Source organism: Anneissia japonica, unplaced genomic scaffold (assembly GCF_011630105.1).
Source record: "Anneissia japonica isolate Jap-2015-1 unplaced genomic scaffold, ASM1163010v1 scaffold287758_len931624_cov196, whole genome shotgun sequence".
Classification (NCBI taxonomy): Eukaryota; Metazoa; Echinodermata; class Crinoidea; order Comatulida; family Comatulidae; genus Anneissia; species Anneissia japonica.
Window position 1 is genome coordinate 67,066 of NW_022722245.1, and position 20,806 is coordinate 87,871.

Consider the following 20,806-nt stretch of genomic DNA (forward strand, 5'->3'; position numbering starts at 1 on the left):
GGCCATATTTAGATAATAATAATAATAATTTATTTGAACATGCACTTTTGTAACAGTGGCACATCAAATGACGGTGCATTCAAACCCAAAAAAAAAAAAAAATGTAAATAAAATAAAATAAAGACAAATTCACTCAGAAATTCCCCATCCCCCTCCCCAAACAACTCGCTGATCCGTGGCGCGGTTAAGGGCCTCTCTTTCGTCGTAGAGGTCTCCGTCCCCTTTACCGTCAGTGTGATGTTAAGTGTGTCTAGTAGAGTTTGCATATGCGACAGGGCAAAAAGTACTATTTTTCAGGGGATTAGTACATTCTATTGCCTGCTTCTTAACCAATCAGATGCCCAGAATCTATGTATGAAGTATATAAAATTTGATAGTCTGGAAAGGTCTTTATTGTATAGTCCTTTATGCCATCTACTGTAGTCTCAGGGTCCTATTGAAATCAAGTTTAAATAACACCAGGTTTTATGTCAATCAACTCACAAAGCGGAAGACTAACACAGTTAAATGTCTGATCAAACTTCAGTGATGTGACAGTACAAGATTTTTTTATCATGAATGTAAAACCTCCACTTCCTAATGACTTTTTTTTAAAGTTTATAAAGCATCACATTTTCATTTATTTAAAAGAGACCTTCATTATCAGTTTACCTTCTAACTGTATAGCTACCCTCAACATGTGAATAAAAACATCGAGCATAGTCTGACCATTTCAACAGACAAGGAAACACATACGGTACTGGTTATGCTTATAGTATGCTACTATATATTATCACATTACTCCATCCTGTAATTGGAGATGTGTTTGTGAAAGAAATAACATGAAATTAAAATAGCACAGTCCGTATTATCTTACAGTAATCTATCTACCATGCTAATTGCGTACAACCTGCATAAACCTGTGCATTCCACCTCACCATTCATGAATTCTGGCTATGTTGCTTTAGCCTTACACTCATTCATGCACAGAATGGCCATTGCTGAGTGTTTTTCTTGAATGGGAAGTCCTTTTTAATCATTTCAAACCTTTCTATAATTGTTATAGCCGTTAATAATTTGTAAATTCATCGGAATATGATTGTGAACTGAAGCGTTTGTAAGCACTTGTAGCATAAAATGGGCATAATTTCTCTTGCCATTGGCACTTGCCACTAATGAAAAGAATTGATACTAAAAACTATGGAATTCAGCAAACAAAACAATATAGTCATTTACTGAATACATCATACTTTAATGAACTCCTTACCAAACTAGCAGAATTTATTATGCAATGATCTATAATTTGATTGTATGCTCTGTACAAGTGTCAACTTGGAGGTTTTCAGGATTAGAAAATCCGAGGAAGTCTTCCATTATGAAACTAATCTTAAATATACATACAAGCTCATTTCATCCTTGAAAACTTTCATTACTATAATTGATCACATTTAGAAAAAAAAATACGGAAAGAGAAATTTATTATTGCATTTGCTAGTATGGACTGAAAGAAAACATTCATTCAAGCTTATGCGATGGAAATAATGTAAGTTTTGAGCTATAAAGCATAAAATATTATTCTGCCTCAGTAATGTAGTTTTAACTCCCCTCAAATTTGGGAAAAATTATTTTCTGCACATTGTTAAATTCAACTGTATATCAATAACAAAAATTTGAATATTTACTTTGCTTTATTAATTAACAAATACATCATAATAATAACAAAATGAACTTTAAATGAATAAGTCACTAATTATCATAATCAGTTTTCAATGATTTACAGACATTTTTTATTACAAACATGCATACAGTAAGGACCCGAGTAAAATGCACAGTAAGAGATTTAAAACCACTGACCTCAATGTTGGAAGCCCAAACCAAGGAAGCACTTCAAATTAGTGTACTATAATCTCAAGTACTTTAGAGAGGATATTCTGTTACTAGATAAAGTAAATAATGTGGACTGTCTACTTGCCCTAAAATTTAACCTGTCATTCATGGTCTATCTGAAGTACTCCATCCATAACCTTAAAACCTAACTTCTCAGAGTGTCACTGGGCCCCAGGGCAGCAAAACTGCCAGAGCCCCCAAAGCTCCTGTGTTTTATGTTTTTAGATTCAAACAATTAGAGATATAATAACAAGAGTAGAACATGACATCATCTTAAGAAGTAGATTAAAAAAAAATCTTTGCAAGTTAACAAAGACCATACAGTGAATTTAATAATTTTGTTATTTTTGACAAAAATATGCATAAAATATAGTTCACCCTCCAATATGAGATCACCTTCGACACCTGAAAATTTGGAGTGATCTCAGGACTCAGTTTCCAATAAGGTTGTTATTGTTGTGTTAAAAAATTGAACATTATTTTTTAGTTTTTTGAAAAAATGGTCTTGTGAATTAGAATTATTTGGTGTTTAAAGCCTATTATGTCACAAACCCATTATGTCACAGTACTGTTTTGATTGCAATTTATGTCACCTAATATTCTGTAGTAAGTAATGTGAACTGAACGCCTACTGTATGGGATGTTGACAGCATCAATGAGCACACGTTGTCTTCGTTATTGTTGTGTGCACAATTGTCAATAGCATTTGACACTGGAAGCCATGGTTGCAGGATTTCAGAATGGTCATGCATGACTGACTTTGATCCATTTACAGTTTGCCAATCAACCATCATATTATTGTTTGTGAAAATCTATATTATTTAGCTGAGCACAAACAATGGTAGTGCACAGGGGTTTTTTTCTGTTGTAGGTGGTTTATTTTTTTAGATATGTAATAACCTTGCATTAAGGAATACATCGCTTTATTCACTACACATCTTTTCATTTACAATGAATTAAATCTTTGTTGCTGTAGTGACATTGGTGGACAATAAATAGTGATAAGTGAGTTTGGTTAATGCCATCTTTAGAATATTATCTCATTATTAGGCAGGTAATATTTTGATAATAGTACACAGTGATCTATAGTAAAGTGTTATCTATTATAACATCTAGTATTATGGTACTTTTTGACAATATTCTAAATTATGAATTGCAATGATTATGCTGGCATTATTCCCTTTTCAGTTTTTTAATTGAATAAAATGACATAATTATACAAAGTAATTAAAATCTTATTTAGAATATAATTTTAATTTTTTTAGCTAAACAGTTGTATGGTGATTGAAAGATGAATATCATGGCAACTGTAGTGTTTCTTGATCAAAATAATAATGTACCTAAAGTAGTCAGTTTGATAAATAAACAAATCTATTCAAGACACATGGTAAGTTTAACACAAAGGTATATAAATATTTTTATACCGCTATGGTTTAACTGACCAAATAATGTTTAAGAAGAATAACAAGGCTGCTTTTCCTGATCAAAATAGTTGTATTATACGTAATCAAAAATGTCATTCAACAGAATTATTTTAAGTTTTAAGAGCATCAATATTAAAGGATGTGGTATGCTTTCCAACAGATTTCCTCGTCCGTGTACCTTCTATTTAAAATGGTTGAGTAAACCTTTTGACAGCATACCTATCCCTTGATGCAAAGGATGCGGCTGGCAGTTCCACAAAATTAAAATCTGCTTTTTGCAAGCAAACCTTTATGAATCAGCAGGAAGGAGACTTATTAAATATAAGCAAAATGCATCAAAGAGACTATGGTGTACAACAGCACCTGGTTATAATAGCCTATATAACATGCATAGCCTAGGCCAGGGGTGGGCATAAAAATAGGTCAGAGCCCCCAAAACTAAATTTTTGATTTATTGCAGAGGGCTGTACTTGGGCCACATGCAAACTTAAGGGGAAAATTTTATTTCCATTGTGCTTGTAAAACCCTTCATACACTGTTTTTATACCGCTTATATGCTCAGCTTTAATGTAACTATCTATAGATTTTCGTCGTCAGTCTGTAACAACAAGGGGCTTTTTTTTTAGCCAAAGATGGTAAGCAGGCCCACACATAGGGTTTTTGATTTATTTTCGCAGACCACAACGAAATTACCCCAGGAATTCTGTGTGAATGGCCTCAATTAAAAACAATTTAGTTAATTATTTACTTTTTTAGTAGCTTTAATTAATATGGATTTTGCTTTTGGATACCATCATTTGTGATGTGGATGTGTCCCACTGTTTACAGTGATTCCAAACAGTTATATTCATCTACAATAGATTAACCCCTTGGGCAGATGCAGGGATGGTGCGATCGCAGGATTTGCCCGACAGGGTCCAGGTGCCCCTGATGGTCGTGTGGACTCTCACGTACCTCTTGCAGCTAAATCCTGCATCCGCTCAGAACCCTAATATTAAGGGATACCGCTGGGACTAAAATAAGTGTTCCCTTAGTAGGGGTGTCCTCTGAATAGGAGTTGGCCATATTGTTGAAAGATATACTTTCCCTCGTTTTGTGGCCGAAAAATTGTACTCCATTAATAGGGATGTCCCAAACGATCAAGTTCTACTGTAATTAATAGGGTCTACTTAATTAAACAGTGATATAAAATATCCTCAAAATTATTTGTTTTCAATGATAATGATAGTTTATGAAAACAATTTTTATTAATAGAATGGCTTAATGAAATTGTCATGTTTGTGTAGTATTTGGCTTGGGAATTTAGAGTTTTCCATGTTTGTGCCAAATTAATGCAACTTGTAAAATTTTTCCCTATCATTTTCCTATGTACTGAATATGAAGATTTAACCAAAAAGCTTGTAAACATAGGGACCAATGCCAAGAAGTTTTGTTTTGGTTATTAAAGTTCTGTGATCTACTCCCGTGGATTGCGATAAGATTTGTTGATGAATAATTAACACATGTGGTTAATGTTCCCAGTATGTTACATGATTTGATGACGCTTCTAACTATTACTATTGAGTAATGCTTGTCACATGATTTAAGTTAGTGTCATGTTGAGGAGTTAATCTGAATAATTTGAAGGAACAGGCATTTTAGGGTGTTTTGACAACAGAGTGCATTAAGTTAAATTGAATTGTAGCCCACATGTTGCTGGCGAATGACACACATCGTCAGGTTTGAGGCCAACTGACGGCTTCCTTTAACTTCGCATTTTTTTAAAATCTTGTGCCTTTCAGATAGCTGGTTTCTACTTTTTACTTTTTTTCCCTTCATTTCCTTTGATTTCAGTCTAATGGTCTTCATGATTTTGTTCTTCATCTACAACTCTCTCTTCAACAGCAGTTGATTCAATAGAGTAAATTCATGAGTACAGTGACCATTAGGATGTACACTGAGTTTAAGTACGAATAGTATGAAGGTCAATTGACAAATTGACACGGTCATTTTATTCTACGTTTCACTTTTATTTAAGCATCATCAGGAATAAAAATAGACAAACAATATACAGTACAAGTTACCAGAAATCATAATTGTAATTGAGTACAGGTTAAAGTAATTAACAAATAATTTTCTAAGAGCTTTAACATTTTTAATAATATGCCAGCTTTACATTATTATCCTGGTCACTGTACCAAACACCGTTTGGATACCTGCTCAGCTCCCAAGTGAGAATTCATTAACATAGTGATAAGCGCATTTTGTGTCCCAACCTACCAAAGTCGAGAGAGCCTCAGACAAGTACACAAGAAGAATTCACAGCAAGTTTTTCATTTTTTTTATTATTAATTATTAATATTTTATATCAGATATTATTCTCCTGAAGACAGTTGAAGCAAGTCAACCGAAACGTCGAGATATTCTCAACCAACAACAACAGTTCTTTTCAGAACTATCTACGTGGTGTACCGCAAGCATTAATTATATATTATACTTCGCTATGCAAACCTTCAAACAATATTAATATTTTGCTTTGCATTATGTTTTGCTATGTTTCAATAAAACAAATACATATCCAGTCACTCTGTCTACACTTAGCAAGACTTTTCACTGTTATGCATTCAGTTTCCACTGTTATGCATCTGTCTCTTATACACATCTAGATGTGTATAAGAGACAGGTGTACAACAGCACCTGGTTATAATAGCCTATATAACATGCATAGCCTAGGCCAGGGGTGGGCATAAAAATAGGTCAGAGCCCCCAAAACTAAATTTTTGATTTATTGCAGAGGGCTGAATTCAAAGAACCCCGTGAAACAGTAGATTGTTGTTGTGTTGAAATCCCTGCGCATGCGCAGATCCATCCATGTTACATCTCGGAAGCTTTACCAGCCTCGGCGAGGCTGGTAAAGATTACCGAGACGTTCCGAGATTTTACAAGGACATTACACGGAGGTACTTTCACACGTGCCGTAAAATGTTACTTCTGGTTACATTTTGTTACATTTGGTAAGATTTTTGTACGTGTGAATCGGGTATTATTCTGCACTAATTCAGAAATAAGTATTAAGCAGTACAAAACATGATTTTACAAATTTCCTATTCTCAGAATTATATAGTCAGAATTTATCCTTTGTTTTTATTGCTGTTCAGTTTGTCCATAGAATCAATTATGGCCTCTCGTCATTTTTCGGAGTCATCATACTCATATTCTATTCTGTGTAGGTTGGTAATTAAAAGTCGTAAATAAAGTTTCTATAATCAGTACAAACAGTTTGTTTTATTTTACCAAGAGCCAAATTCCGTGGGGCGAGTACCATTCGAAAGGTCCACTGATTAATCTCAGATAAGAAATTATAATACATACTCCAAGTATTGAAATAAACGCCATCGTGTTGGGATTCAATATTTCGACATTAATTATGTCATCATCAGGAATCGTAGAGTACCATTCTATATTATAAAAAAGGAAACACTGGGTTGGCAAAAAAAATTGTTGTCACTGGAATAGGGAAAACTTTTGAGAGTGTTGGTGACCTAGCATAGATTGTGCAATTTACATCTAAATGAATTATACCTGTATGATACTTGGATTTTACAAATAATTTACAATTGGCCGCTAGGCCAGCACCGTATCAATTGAGGGATGGAACTGTATTTGTAGTAAAAAAAAAACAACTTTTAATCAAGTTCAATGTTTGGATTGTTGAGTTCAGGACATGTGCCAAATTTTCATCAAATGACTTCCTGCTTCTGTTCATTTTGCATTAAGCAGTTGTACTTACCCGACTTACAAAATGCTATATTCTGTATTACCGTTTAAAATTAATACCGTAATATTACATAATATGTAATTAATTAAGTATGCAAGCATTTGAGATATACTGCCTGTGCTCATTACACAATCTCAAGATTAGAAAATAAAATTTTCTTAATGATTTCTAAATTGATTGAATTAAGATTTTCCTCTTTAAAACAAAATATAAAAAGGTTCAATTCTACATGACCTTATGCTTTAAAAATGTTAAATTTTGGGAGGATGCACCAATGGCTTTTAATGTACAGATAGGTTTAGAGTAAGTTTGATCTTAGATTCGATATTGTCAAGTGATTTCAGACCTGCATTTAGTACTTTGTCAGTTTCAAATAAATTATCTAGAGAGTGTATAGGCAGTAATTTTTAGTTTTAGTTTCCAATGAAAATAAAAGAAATACAAAAAATTATACATTGCCAATTTTGGCATTCTGCCCAGAAGTAGATTCTGGGCTGTACCAAATATGGTAGGATTGACTGCATGTGTCTATTGACCACAAAGTCATCTTAAAGTATTATCAGATCAGTTTCTTGTAATAATGCTGTCAATGATCCAGACTGGACTAATACTGTTTATAAATTAATGGATGAAGGATATATACATGTCTGTCATGTACACAAAAAGATGCAAGTCAACAACCCAATACTACAGGGTAATTGCATCCTCTACCATCCAACAATTATTTCAATAAATACTACTACTGTACAGCAAGTATATTGTGCTGTCCTGTGGCAATAAAATAAACCAATGTCTGCAGTGTTGTGCATACTGCAGTCCTGACCATGCAAATCAAACAATATTCTAACTTTGTACTGTAATGTTGATGGACAAATACAATGACCATAATGTCACTACACTCACTGGTACTATCAAAATTGATGGAATGACCCTAGTGATACTGCATTGTGCATTATATAATATATGCAAGTTCATTGTCAACAGGACATAATGTACAGAAAGTAACTGGCCATGTATTGTCATCATTTTTTTAACAGCTATTTTCCTGAATAGCAGGTCAATTTAAAGCCGGCTAAGGAGGAACACATTTTGTTGATGTGCAGCTGATTTTCTATTAGGAGACACAAAAAGCATATTTTGACGAAAAACTCGGAGCGGTTAATGAGATATGGATTTTGAATGTTTGAAAATGGGGTGGGTGGGGGCGGGGAGGTATAAAACATATCTCCAGAGCCAGCTTTAAATGTCTATTTTGTATGCTTATTTGTTTAATGCTGGTGCAGTATCTAATTATAAACTACTGTACTTCATACAATATCTCTCTAATGCTGCTTCATGCCCTTTCCATCACACTTAAGTTTCTCAACCTAATGGTTGTTGAAGAACCAGTCTGCCTATCCTCAAAATTTACATCACTTTATTTCAAAATCACATAAAATTAATAACATATGGTGGCCAAAGGCCAAATTGCATGTTATTTACAAAAGAGATAATTACAATTAATTATTATAATTTTTAAATATTTAAAATTCATAATGATAATATAAAAATACAATAATTTAACAAAATTGTATCAAAAATTTAACAATAAGTTGACAATAATTTGATTTGAGCAACTGAATAATAGAAACAGAATGGGCATCTTAACGGTTCAAGCTTGCTGTTGGTTATAAGTTGGATATAATAGGGAATTGGGCTATTAGAGAAACGTTCTGTTTTAGAATTAAGTTGGGTATAATATTATCCTTATTACGTAGGTTCCTACCATGATTTTCAAAATGGGTAGGGGGATCATAGGAATGATTCGTGTTACAAAGACTTTTTGTAAACTTGAGACAGTGAGATGTTCTCCTATCAGAGAGTGAATCAAGGTTAAGATTAGTGAGAGCGTCTTCATAGAGCTTATGTCTAAATTATTCTTCCAACTGTTATGATAGTGCTAGTCTACTAAAGCATATTAAAAACTGAATGAATGCAGTAAGAATGTATAAGGAATTTTGTATGGTTGAAAGAACTTAATAGCAAAACATAATATATGAAATAGCTGATGTTTATGAAGCAGCAAAATAGAGGGGAAGATGAACTAAATGCCAAGTAAACTGGAACTAAGACCAATGCTCTGATTAGCTTATACTGTACTTATTGTATTATGTAGCAGTTTCACTAGAATTATTTTTTCCTGAATACTTATATCAGTCGTAATTTTCATGGTGTTTAAAATGGTATTTTTTTTTTTCCCCCCTTATCCTTTGTGTAGCGATTATCCTATTTCAAACTTGGTACTGTATAGGTTTCTTAGAAGTAAAATAAAAATTCCATGAAGGAATTTCATTCTACAATGAGAACGGACTAGTATGAATGAAATATTATGTCCTCTGCTAGGCTATACCATGTATTGTTAGCAACTTGTAGTGGTACAGTTCACAATAAATGTATTCTTCCATTTGACAAGCTTTTTGAATATGACTGATATAGGATATCCTGTATTACTACTACAACAGGATGTGTGCTATTATTGTTGGGGTGATATAGTGCTGAGGAGTCCATAAGAATATTTTGTATTGATCAGTTTCCAAATAAAGTCTCAAAGTGCTCATAGCAAAGTGCAGTCTGAGAGTGCCATTTCTGGCCACCTAGAGGTTGCTATTTCATTTTGGAGGGGGAGCCCCCCCTCTCAACCCCTTTCTCCCACTCGGACCTACAAGCTCAAGTTCACTTGTTAGACAGCATAGTCCCCCCAGAAAATATATCCTAGAGCCACCACTGACTCAAAGCCAAGTAATTGAAAACAATAGCAATGATGTACTGTATGGGCCTGTTTCTGCTGAGAATAGAATTCCGGTTTCAAGACCAGTATTCTCAAAGATCCGTATTTTCTTGTCAGTGGAAATGGGTCCCAAAAAAACCCCTGAATTCAAATACCGGTTTTGAAAACCCCAATTGAATCTGGTCTCGATCGCCAAATACCGTACTCAAACTCGTATTCACTGAGCAATTTTTAGCTGCAACGCAATAGCGGTCTCAGTTTGACCACGAGTTGACCTGACCTAGCAAGCTGTCAAATGGTACTCGTAAACAACTTTCATCTTGGCGCGAAGTGTGTATTTTAATTTTTTGATTTAGCAAACGTACCAGTAATGTCGGGCGTAATTTGGACCGACACCATTACAAGACTAGTGATTAATCTGTGGGGGGAGGAAAAGATGAGGGGGAGGCTAGCCGGCAGCCGCAAAGATAATCTGGTGTATAAAAAAATAGTTGCCGAAGTAAATAAGCAATTTGAGGTGCAGATCACCGCTGCACAGGCCACCAGCAAGCTGAAGAGACTGCGTCGCGTGTATTCGCAGACGAAGGCCCATAATAACCGGTCAGGAAATGACTGCATCACCTGCCCCTTTTTCGACGAATTAGATTACTTCGACCAAATGAATTTCTGTTGACCTGGAAATTTCCACGCTTCATCGCACTTCCGCCTAATGAACTCGCTGTGGGTAAAAATGACGTCATTGTACAACGACCTCTTTAGGAGAAACCGGTTTCTGTTCGTGTTAAAATTAAACTGCAATGCAGTCTTCGCTTATAAACAATTATGAAAACCGGTTTCACTGAATACCGTACTTTTGTATTTTGTCAGTAGAAACATGATGTGCAATCTGCTACAATCCATGGGAAATGCTACTACTCAAATGCTGCTCAAATCATCCATGCACACACCAGCTTTCATGAGCACATTCAATTGATTGTTCTATCCTACCAAATAAGCTTGTGTCCTTGAGCAAGGCACTTTATCTACACTACCCAGCTGTATCAGTGGGTACCAGCAAATTGCCCTGCAGTGGACCAGCATCCCACCCAGGAGGACCATCACACTCTCATCAACTTCACGCTGCATGAAACTGGGATAAGCTCCAACCCATAGGAGTCCCTGTGGTTCAGCAAAGGTTTACCTACTATCCTCCCAAATACACAAAATAAAGTAATTTATATTGGTAGTTTACTACTACCAATTGTAAACCAAGTCTTTGGTTCAAAGAATCAGAAATAATCCTAGTAGTTAGATTTACTAGAATAAATTTAAATAATAAAGATCAAAATTGTTTTTGAAATTTTAGACAATGTGTAGACCTATCTATCTCAATGGCAAGTTGAATGACCGAGTGGTTAAGGCAGGGGCGCTGCAACCTACAACATTAATATCGCTAGTGGTTTGAATGGCACGCTCGCCTATGGTTCTGATGGTGGAACAAGTCTTCTTGGTTAAGGACTATAAACTAATAGACCCAGTGTACACAATTGCCTCATGTACACTTTAAAGAACCCAGTACATCTTTCAAGATGAGTAGGGGGTTACCCCGTTGTACTGGCCCATACAGCCCCTGTTGTCTTGTGATGGGATTGCCACTTTGAATGGTGATTTAGTTCACTGTTTGGCATATCCTTGGCTGTAGTTCCTAAAGCTAAATAAATAAATGAATGTGTGTTTCATTATAAAATTTATGTATGGGCCTGCTAAAGATATTTTTGACTCTTCTGTCATCTCCATTTCTAAATATTCAATGTAGTTTTCCCAAAGGATTACTGAGCAATGTTTGGGAAAGTTTAGGCTAGCAGTGTAATCTTGATTATCCGCAGCTGTCTCATTCCCCCGAGCCTGTAGTGATCATAGGATAGAATATGATTCATTGCCGTGTAATTGATTAGAACTATCATGTAGATTTTTGCAGAAAAAAAATGTAGCTAAACAGAGGTAGTTTAGTTTCCAATTTCATTTCATGTTTAATTAAGCATCATCTCAATCAAAGAAAAATATGGTAGGTTCGCTTTCTAAGTTTTGTATCAAGTTGTTTTTATTATGTCAAAAAACATCATTTGTACGAAAGTGAAAAAAGACTTGCTTTGCTGTTACATATGTTGCCAGTGTATGCTGCAGGGTCAACACCATCAAGGTCTATGATGGTATTAATGACTGCTGTTTACTTTGATAACTGATAAAATTGTTATGGTAACAAACTGCTTTAAACCATTAATTTGTATAACTAAAAATAATTTATAGAGGGCACACTTGACCGACTGTGCTTTTAATCACATTCTGTATGTATGATGATCTGAAAGTCAGACTCAGACTTATTTTAAGTTCAAAATATAGGCCTACTTGACTGCAATGTACTGTGATAATTATGCTGAATTCTTATTGTAGAAGTATTTATTTAACTGAAATTAGTACCAATCAAATAATTAATATTACATTAGACACCTATGCTATTTTAGTATTTATTTCTGTAGCTGCTCAAGGTAACTGGATATTGGCCATTGTAAACCAAGTGCTTGCTTTCTTTCTTTCTTTCTTTCTTTCTTTCTTTCTTTCTTTCTTTCTTTCTTTCTTTCTTTCTTTCTTTCTTTCTTTCTTTCTTTCTTTCTTTCTTTCTTTCTTTCTTTCTTTCTTTCTTTCTTTCTTTCTTTCTTTCTTTCTTTCTTTCTTTCTTTCTTTCTTTCTTTCTTTCTTTCTTTCTTTCTTTCTTTCTTTCTTTCTTTCTTTCTTTCTTTCTTTCTTTCTTTCTTTCTTTCTTTCTTTCTTTCTTTCTTTCTGGCCATTGTAAACCAAGTGCTTTCTTTCTTTCTTTCTTTCTTTCAAGACATTTTTCATTTTGACCATTTATTTTCACAAATATTTATAGGTGTAATTTTGCCCTACCTGATGTGGAAATGTACTGAATACTCAATACGTTTGAAAACAGTTGCGAAAAAATCGCAAGTTGTTCTCAGGTGGGATACATGTTTCTCCTGACGCAAATCCAGTTACTGTCTATTCCATCACGACAATAGCAATTAAATATTATTTTTATTAATTCATTAAATTAAAAATTATGTGTTGGTCTCTAGACACAAGACATAACATTTAGATTCGTGTTTTCATGCCTCACAAGTGCTTATTACACTTTGTTAATACATGATTGTTGTGTTGCTTGTCAGGGAGAGGTCGCAGGTTCGAATCCCGTTGGAGGAATTTTATTACACAATGACTTTTATAATACTTTATTCGTCGAAAAGCTACAGGGTAGCCTACGATGTTCCATCATGTCCTTATTTAAACACTGTATATGTACCTTTGATGATTTATATTATATATATGTATGTATTTATACTCTTCACACTTCCTTTCATTCATCTGTTTTTATTTATTTCAGTTCATATAATAATATAGGATTAAACCTAATACGTATGTGGGGACTGGACTTAAAAGTTTCACCACAAATGCTCGATTTTGGGAACCAGTAAGTATATTATTGTTATTGATAATATAAATAATTTTTGTTCAAATTAAACCAAAATTTCTATTACACCAAGAAGACCAGATGCAATTCTCATTTGGTTTTTGATAATTTTATATATATAACCTTATAGTACCAATCCTCAAATTCTCCACTAGTATGGCTAGTGCTCTACTACTAAGCCTTCATCAGATAATATTTTAATCTTTGATACTATGAACATTCTTCCTGTTGTTAATATTACATTTTTTTTTTCAGTCCAATCGGCATGCCACATGTAGAGTCTGTTACCATATATAATAGCCATCCTGACAGCACTGTGAAACTTAACACAATCTCTGGTAGTACACCACATTTTCACTGTTCATTCTTTCGAGATAAGGTAAGAATTTTACATTCATCAAAACCAGTGGTATATGTAGGGGGTGCACACCTCTCCAAACATTACTCGCGCTCTCCCAGTCGCCCCCAAAAATCACGGTCAGGTAGTTAAAAAATCACCTTATTTTGAGAATTAGCGTCCCTCAACTGATCATCGGGGCCCCCCCCCCCCCAACTTCACCTTTGCGCCCAATCAACACCCCCATTTGAAGACTTCTAGATACGCCACTGATCAAAACATCCAGATATCCACTATGTGCATTTGCACTAATTGACAGATATTATGCACACTATGTACATTATATGTCTGGGGTTACATTAGAGATACAGTATGTGGAAAAAAAGATGTAATGTTTATAGGCCTTTTTGATTGGGTGTATTATTTTGAAACAGCGCCATCAGTGTCTGAAGCAATGCAACTTTTCACAGAGGGTGGTTAAGAAATTTTGAGCTTTGAAAGTGCTACAAAATCTAGGCCTAACTTAATTGTGGTGTTGCCACAAAGCGTGAAGCGAAGAAGATCGCATGGTTTATTCTCTATCTATATGGCTCTAATGTGGAAGACATTAAGTGTTAGATAATTATATTTTGAAAGTAATAACAATATTTATGAAACAAGCACTTGAGCATATGTTTAAATACTTGCATTCATGAAAATGAAGAGACGAACAAACTGAAGCAAACTGTTACATGTAAACATAGGTAAACATGTAGCTAAGCCAAAGTGTTAGTTGCCAGGTTCTCGGAAATATTCACTCCAAGTTTTACGAAACTAGTCTATAGGAAAATGGGCCATTCTGTAGCAAAATACATGGGAAACAGACTTTTTTTTGCTTTGAAGTTGTTACATCTTATTGTTATATTTAATTTAAAAAAAAAACAATGTGGTTTTATTGAATGAAACACTTTCAGGCTTATTTATATATGGCATACTGTATTAGCAGAATTTCAACTGATATCAGCAAATAGGAAAACATGATAAAACTGGCAAAGTACAACTCAGTCAACAGGTTAATTGCCTTTAGGATGTAATCTATTAATATTATAGATTACTGTTATTTAATGCTGGGTGTCCACAGATATATTACTGTTACGTAACATTCTATAGGATCCATTGTAAGCCTTGATAATCAATGCCTAGAGTATTGCATAGCTGTGTCATGGTACCCTGTGATACTGCTTTCTGAGTATACTACTACTACTATTACTAAGTGTTTGACTCAGCAGACTGCCTAAGAGATAAGCCACCATGTCCTTAGCTTTTTCCACTGATGTTATGTGCTACGAAATTGTAATGTTTTTCATATCATTTCCTTTATTCGTCTCGAAAAAACAATTAACAATAAACAAAAACAACCGAGACAAGATTCCGAATATCGAAATGAATTAAGTTATAAAAAAAATTGTTTACAGATGTCAAAACATTTAGTTCTTGTGATGTCATTGTCAGTAAAAACAGACAATGATATTGAGTCATGCAGCTATACTGACTGCTTGGGAAGCTTTGCTGAGTAAGTAGTATATGGGTGTTGTGACATCAGTGACAGAACACTCATTGTTGCCACTACTGTGTTGCCTTCTACATCATCCTATGTTTGTGACACCCTTCACTCATCCCCTCTCCCATCCTTCTTCCAAAGAAAAAAATCCATCTATCTACAGTATTATAATTTGATAATAGAAAAATTTATACCGATAAGGTGATTGTAATACATCTGGAAATTTACAATAATAAATTGAAACTATTTAATTAATGTAAGCCTGTATGGTTGTAGCTTTTCAATGTTTGTTTATTTTTTAATTCTAAAGTACAGGTACAGTTTATAAATTGTTTATAATTTTAGAAGCAAAGCTGTAGACTTGTTGTTATTGTAGTGAAGTATTTACTCTGTCCAGTATGTCTCATGTCCCCATTGCACATTATCAGTAATGTATAGTAACCACATTTATGTAATTTGCATCAGGAAGCTGTATGATGTGTTGTTCACCATGAAATTGTCATTCCCAACATGAATAATTCTAGCGTTCAACCTGTTTTAAATCGGTTGAACAACTCTACTACTCCTGAGTGTTTCCCATGAGTAAAGTAAAATCAATTATATGATACAGAGATACTGACGTACAGTAATATGATACAAATCAATTCTCTCATCAATTCCAAGATCCATTCTCCTGGGTGCCAGTCAGCATTCAGTTCCTATTATTAATCCATCACATTTCCCTGTGTGCTGTATGGTACAGCCCAATAGTAGATTTATATTATGATGACTAGTGAATGAGAAGAGTATAGTGTACTGGGGTATTTCACTGATGATGAGGAATGGATGGATTTATATTATGTTGACTAGTGAATGAGAGTATAGTGTAGTAGGGGTTTTACTATTGATACGGAATGAATAGATTTATATTATGTTGACGTGAATGTGAATCATGAGGAATGGATAGCAATGTTCTGTTGTGACCCTTTTTTCTATCATTTTTACCTTTATTATAGTAACTTTAGTAACCTATGCATCACAAGTTATTGGTTAATAATTTTATAAGTAAATTAATCATTTTATTTATTTATTTGATGAAGCTACATCTTTATATCAGTAGCACAAACTGTGGTTCAATCTTACAAAGTACACAATAGTAAAATATCTTAAAAATTACCAACTTAAGGAAAATAAAACAAATGAAATTCTGGTAAATATATTATCAAAACTGAAAAAAATAATAATCTTAATTAATAATTCATTAACATGAAATATGCAAGTTAAACAACAAATAAGATAAAATATCTTAAAAATTACCAACTTAAGGAAAATAAAACAAATGAAATTCTGGTAAATATATTATCAAAACTGAAAATAATAATAATCTTAATTAATAATTCATTAACATGAAATATGCAAGTTAAACAACAAATAAGATAAAATATCTTAAAAATTACCAACTTAAGGAAAATAAAACAAATGAAATTCTGGTAAATATATTATCAAAACTGAAAAAAATAATCTTAATTAATAATTCATTAACATGAAATATGGAAGTTAAACAACAAATAAGATAAAATATCTTAAAAATTACCAACTTAAGGAAAATAAAACAAATGAAATTCTGGTAAATGTATTATCAAAACTGAAAAAAATAATAATCTTGATTAATAATTCATTAACATGAAATATGCAAATTAAACAACAAAACCAATCTTGAATAAACGCGGCTCTCAAATACCTACTGAACAGAATAGTGTTGCCCTTGATATAACTAACCAAGACCCTGGTTAGTTTTACCATAATTAGTCCAGGGCGAACAGCCCAGCAGACTTATCTCTCAGGAAAACGTACCGAGACAAGTGGTTAGTCGAACCAAGTGGATTGTGCCCAGTAAAACTGACCAGGTTAGTTTTACCGAGAAGAGTCCAATGAGAACATGCATCTCGGTTAACTTTCCCTGTCATTCAAACGCTGGTGAAAGGAGATATCAATGATTTGCGCCTTCAATAATTTTAATGGCTTACTAATGAATTACCCATTAGAATGTTACCCACGGTCTCGGTAACATCTTCCCATTTTTAATCCAGTGCTATTGTGGCTTTAGTCTTCCAGGGCAGTCAATCAGTGTCAACACTAAGTGGTATGGAGAACTCTGCAATTCTCAGCTTAAAATGATATTCAATGTTTCTATTTTTTTCCCTTTTTTTTTTTTGTAGGAAGTTGCAGTAGGTGGAAATACAACCTTCGATGTGGTTTTTTTAGCACGCATGGCAGGAAATGTAGAAAATACAATATTTATTCATACAAACATGGGAATCTTTTCCTACCAAGTAAGTTAAATTTTATTGAATATATTTATCAATTTAAGATGAATATGCATACATAACATTTTCTGCTTTCCAAAGCAAAGTTTTGCCTTGGAATAGTATTCAAAAATTGTTTTTAACTGATGTAATGGTTGGTGGTCATAAAACAATCTTACATCAGTGTGTGCAAAATCTAGATATTGCATGATTTAAAAATGCAGACACACTTGCCGCCTGCGGCAGTACAGTGCCTGGCAACTCTCTATTTATTTTATTTTTTTTGTAAAATTGTTAATAACTTTGCAATATACCAATGTGGTAATTAAAATTTTACATTTCCATAGATTTATGATGCTGAAATATCTAAAAAGAAACTTTGGAATGGCCGCATGATGATTATTTATAAAGTTTAATTATAATTTTTTATATTTAAAAAAAGAGTGTGTAGTTGCATGATTCATGTTTAAACAGATCAAAGAAGCTGAATAAAATTAAACTATTGCTCAGTCAGTAGCAGGAATATTCCACCTGCCTAATTGTGTCTAGACTTAAAGTGAATTCAGTAAGTATGTTGGCAAATGGAGTTCTTATCTTGTGACAGTTGACATAAACCTGTAGATCAATTGTACTTATTGACTACAATCTTCATACCTCATGTTTGATTGGTAATTTTGTAGTAGTACACAGATACATACCCAGGGAAAGACGCAGTTAAAAGTAAAAGGAAAAGTTTAATATACGGTAGCTAGGCTTAATAACATGTTCCCTAAGGATAATACAGTAGCCAAGAAAGTATATGTACTTGACAGGGGAAAAGTAAGTAATTCACTGTGCAATTCAATCAATTTTATTAGCTACAGTACAGTGTCAAAATATTAACAATGACACTGATTATTTTCATCAACTTAATAGATCTTCTATTTATATTATGTTACACTGTAATTTATGTTATTGAGTGAAGATGTGGTACTGTAGTTAATAATTAGAGGTAAGCCATGGAAGACTTGAAATGAGCTGTTGTGGTGTGATTTGATCTGACTATTCACTGTGATCTGGCTTGCAGTGAAAGATGCCATCATAACAACCTGAATGTTATGTGAATCAGATTGTTGTCCCACATTTTGTTATTGGTTACAAACAACAACAAGCTATGTATTCAAATTGTGCATCTTTCCGTTTTTTAAACAAGCAAACTATTAAACTTGTTTTAGTACTTTGGATATTTAGTGTTGGATATGCCATTGTTTATATATTTTTTAATGAATATTGTGAACAACTGTTTTACAATTGATCTATTTGGATACCTTACAATTTAATTTTAAGTTTAAATTTAGTATGAAAAGGCCCTTACCCCCACTCAAAGACCCTGGTATCACGCGGCAGTAGGTCCCTAGATTACCCTTAGGTATACCAATTAGTCAGACAGCCGTGCCACTCATTCTGAAATTTGACTTTTATATTATTACAGTTTAGCAATTTAAAAAAATATTAATTTATTATATTTAGTTGATGTTACTTTAATCTAGAGAAAGATGTTTTACAGCATTGGACAAGCATGTTGGATTGGATTAGCCCAAGAAAGTCTAGAAGAAGACTTATTTCCAGTGGGGTCCTTGTGGTGGTGATTGGACAGTACACCGGGAGACAATTCCTACTCTTTTCCGAAGAGTGTACTGTGTTCTTTAACGTCATAAATGCACACAGGATCAATGGCTTAAACGTCTCATTCGAAAGACGGTGCGCTATGTAACTTGTATTTCAGCCCTTTAGCTGAAACACAAGGAGAGGCAGCGATGGGAATTGAACCGGGGACCTAGAGATCTCCACGGTTCAGCGCACACACAGTGGCTACCACCAGATTAGCCGACTGAGCTAAGCTGCTCTCAAAATGTTAGTCAAAAAGGATAGTAATATAATTATATATTTAAAAATTTAAAATGTAATTAGGTTTACATTGCAATGTACACTAAATCAGTACCTGTGTAAACTTTTTAATCTCTTGAATAATTTAAAATTAAATGCTTGCTACAAGCTTTTATTTTTAAGCCTGCAATTTATTCTTGATTCACATATAGTAGCCCCAAACCTATTGTTATTCTGTCCATTGACAATGATGGTTACAAATCTAGGTCGGTCAGTCAAGATTATTTTTCAACTGTAGGCCTAGGCCTAATTTGTGTTCGTAACTAACCATTCTACATCCACCCGATGCATTTTCAAGGGTGTGCACACTTGAAAGAGCAAGTGGTTTATAGTATCTTACTTACTCATAGACTCTCAACATTATTGATTTGTGTAATTTGTAGTTATGTTTGTGTTGTCCAAAATGATCTATCATATGCTAAATGGCTTACTCACACATCAGATATTTTTAATGGGGTATATAAAAGGCTGTGTTGGTGATTAGTTTGATTGATACACAATATAATACATTTTACTATGCAATGAAAATAATTCAGTGGATATTTAAAATTTAAGATAGTGTTTTTAGATACCTGCAGAATCTTTTAAATTATGGAGATAATCTAGGAATTACCAAAGATGAGAGGGTCAGTTTTTTTTTTAATTGCGATATTGTGGTGTGGTATCTCATATTTCATCTTAATCTTACCAGCAAAATTCTGGTTATGTTGACAGTTAACTGTCTCTGAACTTGCCATGCTACAGTATTATTGATATTTCAAATATTTGAAGTAGAAAAGCTTTATTCATATCAATAATGCATTGAGTAGGATTTCCCTCTGTTCCGTTTGAGGAAATCCTGAAGATGTTGAGGTGATCCCTGGTAGTACATAGTTGAGGTGATCCCTTAGATTACAATAGGCCTACTACTATCGTCAGATTAGCTGTAGTCGCAGTCTTTAGTAGTCAAATAGTCAAATGCTTTTAAAAAATGTAAATATCCTGTTTTGACCATTATGTAATGGAAAAGTAGTCTCTCATTCAATAAATTTTAATTAATTAATTTAGGGAATAGGATTATTTTGAGAGGGTGGTCTGATGATCCCTTTATTACTATTTTTGTGTTCCTAACATACACAAATGTAATCATAATAAAATATATACATTTATTTATATTGTGACGTATACAGATGATGTTTGTCTTTCCTCTTTTGTTGCCATTTATACAGTACAATATTACCCTGTTAAAAAAAGTGTATGTGACCAAAGATAAACATATAGTATGATGTCATGGTATGATGTCATATGTATGACAGTCCATGTGATGCACTTCTTGAAAGTATTTCCATTCGCAATACATCAATATCTCTTGGGGCTTAAGGGAGAGACAAAAATAATTATGAAATTATCATTGTTGTTG

General features: G+C 33.6%; 1 protein-coding gene across 1 annotated transcript in view; it reads left to right on the forward strand.

The window, feature by feature from the left end:
- Positions 1-20,806, forward strand: part of LOC117111783 (transmembrane protein 131-like) — an 81,783-nt gene that overhangs the window by 26,862 nt on the left and 34,115 nt on the right. Inside the window, exons 4-6 of the mRNA XM_033254774.1 lie at positions 13,233-13,319; positions 13,575-13,698; positions 17,395-17,508. Of these exons, the coding sequence (XP_033110665.1) occupies positions 13,233-13,319; positions 13,575-13,698; positions 17,395-17,508 (325 nt within the window). The remainder of the gene's footprint in view (positions 1-13,232; positions 13,320-13,574; positions 13,699-17,394; positions 17,509-20,806) is intronic.